This window comes from Acanthisitta chloris, unplaced genomic scaffold, assembly GCF_000695815.1.
Source record: "Acanthisitta chloris isolate BGI_N310 unplaced genomic scaffold, ASM69581v1 scaffold2985, whole genome shotgun sequence".
Classification (NCBI taxonomy): Eukaryota; Metazoa; Chordata; class Aves; order Passeriformes; family Acanthisittidae; genus Acanthisitta; species Acanthisitta chloris.
Genome location: NW_008674149.1, coordinates 1 through 6,387, shown reverse-complemented (window position 1 = coordinate 6,387; position 6,387 = coordinate 1). Strand labels below are relative to the sequence as shown.

At 43.4% G+C, this 6,387-nt stretch overlaps 1 protein-coding gene across 1 annotated transcript in view; it reads right to left on the bottom strand.

Moving 5' to 3' along the window:
• TMEFF2 (transmembrane protein with EGF-like and two follistatin-like domains 2) overlaps positions 1–5,331 on the bottom strand; it is a gene marked incomplete at its 5' end in the record, with an annotated part of 132,053 nt that extends 126,722 nt beyond the window's left edge. Inside the window, one exon of the mRNA XM_009075215.1 lies at positions 5,222–5,331. Within this exon, the coding sequence (XP_009073463.1) occupies positions 5,222–5,331 (110 nt within the window). The remainder of the gene's footprint in view (positions 1–5,221) is intronic.
• Between the last annotated feature and the right edge of the window lie 1,056 nt (positions 5,332–6,387).

Genomic DNA, 6,387 nt, shown 5'->3' with positions numbered 1-6,387 from the left:
CTGCTGAGCTCTGCAAACTCCCTGCTTGCATCCCTCTGCCACTGAAAGACAGCTTTGCCCTCTCTTGTTCATTTAAAAAAGAATAAAATTCATTTTATACTGAAAATTGGGCAACCTACCGGGTGCAGTTATCACAAGATGATCACGCTCAGAGGCTTAGAAATACTTGGATGTGCCCTGTACATGGTAATTATAGCAGGGATATGATTATCTCGTGATTACCATACTCCTGGTATGCCTCATTGTTTAATTATAACAAATGGAATGATCACAATTATTATTTACAAATGTTCACCTCTGCTTAAATCTGAGTAAAAAATTGAGAAGAAATCATACATCCTATTTAGCTGTACTTATGCCACAAAGTGTCTGAGGTGTGTTTGTCAGGCACAATGTGAAACACAGAGCTGAAATTCCAGGGATATTAACATCAAAAATGCTTCAAACTGAATGACTACAGAAGTGATTAACACAAACAATTACATAGATTGCATTAATTGCAGGCCTCCATACAGAGCAGCTGCCAAGAAATTATTCATAGTTGGTCAGAGTGACATTTTGATTGGGCCAAAACAAATGACATTTTCCTTATGCATTGTATTTTCTTAAATCTTCTCAAGCTGCTGCCCACCCCCAGCACCCTCTTCCCTCAGAACAAGGAAGAAAACCAGCAGCCACAACAGTAGAAATCCTCTCCTTCCACTCCCGACAAAGGGTTCCTCCATGCAGGGATTTTAAACAGTTGGTTAAAAAGGGTTTCTATGCTATTTTCACCATTATGTTCCAAATCTGAGCAATGTTTCAAGCATAAAATGCCAGCTTCATCCAGAAGCTCAACAGCAATTGCTGGAGGCTGATCTGGAATACATAACCAGGACAATTAACACAATCATGCACATTTTTAAAGCATGAAGAATCAAATCTTGCTTGCTTTAGATACACTATCTGCTTGTCACCCATGGGGCTTTGTGCCAGACCAATTTGTATGGAATTTGGCCTGAAGTATCTCAACAGCCTTTGTTACATGTAGAAACAATGCTGGATCCTTTGCCCAAGAAACACAGTGGCAACCCCTCTGCTGGTTTCACCCAGAGCAAGGGACCATCATTTACACTGGCTCAGCTGCAGATCTGAAAGGCCTGATGGCCCTACATCAACACCATAAAGCATCAAGGGTGAAATCCTGATCCACAGAAAGGAGTGCTATGAGCAAGGCTGGAACTTCTTCCAAAACTTGGCAATTTTAAAATGCATTTGAGAGACACCAGGATTCCAGGAAGGATTAACTTTCCTGGGAGAAGTTTCCCTGTCTCTCCTGTGGCTTCTGCCCCACTCAAGCTTGGCTTTTGGCAGTGGAGGTAGGGGATATTCTGTGTCAAGCACAGGTGATGCAGCCTTTTCTTTCTCCAACCGCGCTGGTCAAAGATGTATTTCTTCATCTGCTGCCCACTCCTTCTACCACCACCTTTGAAAATCTAGTATTCACATGGAAAAGGCAGAAGCCACAAGGAACAAGATAAGTGAGATCTTCCAGATGGACCCTGCCTTGGCTTTGAGTTAGAAACTGTAGTGGAAGCTACCCAGGATAGAAAACAAGGCCACTAAGAGGGTTGTGATGCTAGGCACCAAGTTGTTCCTCACCCACTAGAGCTAGACTCCTGTTCCTGACTGTGCTGAATCCTGTACTCACAGCTCTCTGCTGTCATAGAGTCATAGAATGTTAAGGGGTTGGAATGGACCTTAAAGATCAACTAGTCCCAACATAAAATACTTCTTGCTAGTACTAGAGAATATTAGACATTGAATATCATTTTCCTCAGTCTAACAACACATTTCTGTCATTGATTTAGGGTTCAATAGAGTAAGTCTTTGATGCAGGAATGATTCTTCATCCTTCAGGTAAGGACTAACCAAGGACTCCACATCAAAACTTCCCCTAAATGCAGCAGCATAGTGCCACTCTGTCCACTTCTCTCTTACACATGCAAGTTTTCAAACTATAGCTGCAGAGCAGGGAAATGGATGTTCCAATTCAGCCAAGTGTCAGCCAAAGGCTGCTTTCCTCAGCAGTAGCAGCCTTGAGCGCACACTGGCACAGCCAGGGGCAAAACAGATTTCCAAGCTTTGGGGTCAGTACCGGGCACTGACAGCAGGTTTGTTTTCTAAAGGAAATGGTAACTTGTATAACTCCTCCTCCTGGTAACACTGTTAAAAGCTTGACCTCCTCCTACTCTCACAGAGTAACTACTCCCAAAATGTCACCTAGGTCTTGAATAAAGTAGCACAAAAACATATTCTGAAAATGTAACAAAGGCACAAGTTGGCCAGGTGATGTTCCAGCTCCACAAACACTGAAGCACGTGAGAGATTCAACATGCATGAAAACAGGACTCCATCACATAAAAAAAGAGAGACTGCCCACAGATGTGGTGACTAGAAGTGATATTGATGGAAATCTCCTAGTATAGTTTTTTGATATGTTGTTCATGAAATATAAGAGGGAAGAGCCCAGGTTGCCAGACCTATTGCTTTGGGCAGACAGGTACAGACCCCAGTGAGCCGGATCTTCAACCATGTGCCCATTGGCACAGCTCTACACCTTCTGGTGGACCCGTTGAGTTTGAGGGAAGGAAGGGATGGTGGTTTCCCCCATGCTCATGCTGGCTCCACTGCTGGTGCCAGCACTGACCCAGTGCCTTCCCTGCCAGCACCAAAGTCAGGGCTTACCCTCAGCAGGGGATGGGTCTGCATTTCCTGATCAGAGTGGGACACGGTGTTTTCCGATAGAATACATGTCTCACTGTGAGAGCCAGCTGATATGCACCTCCTTTTCAGAACATGCTGATGGAAGCCTAACTCAGGTGTTCCAGAGCACTCTGATCGTATTTACTCTTTCAAATAAAAATAAATTTACTCCACTTGGGCAGACATGATGTATCTGCAGATCCCCACTGCTGCCTTCCCCACATCCTCAAGACATAGGCTGGCCAGCCCAGAAATTGTCAGCAGTACGGAGGCAAAATTAGCTTTCCATCCTTGTGTATTCTCTCAAGTTGCAGCTAAAGGCCCTAACAAATTCTGAAGAAAATATAAAATGTAGTTATAGTGACGAGGAGTCTACTATTGATTCGCTCACTATCACCCCAAAGAGTCGTCACTGAAATGGGAGACCTCAATTGTGATGGAAAACCCCTTTATCATGACATAAATCACCTGGCCAGCTCTGCCTAACACAGGCAGCCTCAGACAGTGCATTAGAAATTAATTTTCTACTCCGGTGGCATATCTTTTTGGCTTGTCACATTGTCCACTGATGTTACAAGAGAAGCTACATCCCCCCAAGCTCTGCCTGGATCAAAGCACACGCGTTTGACTACAGAAGCCCCGGGCACCATACCGCCCTTTGCAGCACTGGCACAGGAGCAGCCACAGGTAATTTGCCCTCCAAGGTCACAGTCAGCCCTGCGGCTCCACACAGGGCTCAAATCAAGACAAAGAGCTATGTATGTTTACAGGGCCTGATCCAAAGGCCACTAAAACCAAAGATTACTGTTGATTTCAACCTATTTCTTAGTGATCAGGCCCACAATTGCCCAATTCAGTCTTTTGGTCTGATTTACATATTCATACATCAATTATTTGATTTCCTTAAATCCGTTTCAACTGCCCCAACAAAACTGCTCAACTCAACTGCATACCTATAGTGTTTACCTCTCAAAGAGATGACACAGGCCAGAGAGGTTTAGCTTCATTTACATCAAATCACCAGGGACCAACACCCTGCCTTGCAAAAAGAACACTCCCAATGCCTTCTTCCCCATGGATAGCAACATCAGAGTTTGCTCCTTCCAGGTTATGAGTCCACTGCTTTATGCCAAATGACAACACCAAACCAGGACCCAAGACAAGACCCATGTGGGACCCTCTGTGGCTGCTCTAAGTTCCTGATGGTCATGGCACAACATCTGCCCTCACTCACCACCAGGCAATGGGACAAGGCACAGGCATTTCACTGCCTTACAGATTTTTCTTAGAAAGAAAACAGACCAGCCCTTAGATTGCTGCATACATGCTGAGGCAAGGCAAATGCTCTAAACAGCATTCTCCCATTGAATTTCTGATTGCAGGCAGACTCCAAATGGAATCAAAATCTTCCATGGTCAATATGAATTCTCTCCCAACATGGGAAACACAAGTACTTCAGCAAACAATTGCCTTGCTCTTATTAGAGAAAATTCCTTTGTTTTAAATGAAGAAATCTATCACTCGGATTTTTTTCCTCAAAGACACATTTTGGTCTAGAAATACTTGCCATGCTCCAAAATGAATAGTCTATCAAAGCTCAATAATAACAATCAGTACAGATGTGCATGATCTCAAACTATGCATTATTTGGCCTGCTCTACTGTAAACACTCCAATCAGCATTGTAAGTTTCACAACTTCACAAATCCACATTAAAATGCAGAAAATCACTGGGGCACAAACATACATACAACCCCATGCTGGTACATGCTTAAAACTCCTTTAATTTGTTCAGTTTTTATCCAGGTCATTATTTAAAGCCCAGCTGGTTTGTGAGTTGGTTAAAACATATTAAATGGAATCCTTCATAATGAAATCGCCTGACTTGGACAGTGCCTCAGCTTTAGATGGAGCTGTAAGAGGAAGAGAGAATAAATAGAAGGAAAAACCCCTAGTACTCAGTAATAGCTCTTCTAAAACTATATAAAACCTAAAGGAAGTTCATGATTTTGGAACAGAGGGATTGCTCCTTAATCTGATCAGTTGGGCAGATAAACAGGCAGAAGCATTGTCACTATGCAGCCCTTCCTGAAAATATTGCATAAGGACATTACAGATCCATTTCTTTAACTAGATCAGAACTCCGAATACAATAAGCCATGATCTGTATCAGAAATGAATTCAGAAAGGACTCTAAATCCTTGTTAAAAGGGCAGAGACAAAAAACCAGAAATGCACAACCTGAAACTGCAGACCCGAAGGGACATTTAAAGCCACAGCATCTGCATTTCCACAGAGAAACTTATGCCTTCTTGACACCAGTTGGTTCTCCTGCCAGCTTTTATACACGCTGCCAGGTTTTCCCTCTAACTTCCCTGCACACGGAGCAATAAATTGCCAAGTGATAGGTTATAAAGGGAGATACTTGATTTGTATTCTCATTAGTGAATTAGAGAACGAAATATCAATCTTCTTACCTTGAACTGACAGACACAAGTCACACTGTCTCCAATCCTTAAACACTCCCCATCAAATTTACAGGTATTGGTGTCGCAGAGAAAGAGATCATTTTCTCTGTCATCGTAACCTCAAATGGAAAGAGGAAAAGAAAAAAGGTGTCAGCTTGGTCTAGCAAGAGAAACAATACGGGATGATTACATTTTAATGCACACAGCACAATAACCTTGTTGATTAAATGATAGAGTCCAGATTTCCTTTTGTCCTTCCCTGTCCTCAGTTTTCCACTTTTTCTCATTTCTCACTTGCTGTTTCTCTTAGCTCTTATTCCCCACTACCTTACACACTTTTTCCCCCTATTTCACAGACTTGATTTCCTCAAAAGTCACCTGGTAATCATGTTATTTCATGGCTCTGGGTTGGAAATGTCATCAACTTATCCCCATCCGATCACAAATCTGTCGGACAAAAGTCCAAATTGGAATTTCTCCAGCCCATGACATAACTAAGCCCCCAATAATAAAGACAAACAAGCCGTGTGTTTTCCGTGATGGTCTGCCTGATCCCAATGAAGATTGATGACCTCTAAGTTAACAAGAGAAGTGCCAGGTTCCCCCCAAGCTGCTGAGTAAACCTAGCTCTTCGCCTTCATTTTCTCCAGGAAAAAACAACAGATCTGACTGAAGATTCAGTTCACGAATGCAAGCATGAATTTCACATTTCACTAGCTGACTTCCCACTCCACCAGCATGCAGCAAGGTATTAAACGAAACAGCTATATCAGACTCCAAACCCATTAAGATCAGAATCCACTGATTTTTTTTAAAACATCGGAATGCTTTTAACCATATCACTACATGTTTAAAACGGAGAGCTCACAGTGCTAATTCTCCCCGAACTAACACACCGTGCGCGAAGCATACGCTACCCCAAGTAACGCTCCTTCCCTTAGAAGGCTACAACAGTCTAATTTCGAATTATTTTATGCATTGGAGAAGAACCGACTGCTGACCTACATAGAAAACTCATTGTAAAGGTCAGCCCGACTTTTAGGAACAGGCAGAGGGTTCCCGGTGTCGCGGCGTCCATACCCTCATCCGTTCCCCGCTCGGTGCGCACGGCAAGAGCCGCCCGCAGGATGCGCACACGCGTCCCGCTCCGCAGCCACACGCCGAGCCGCCCCGTT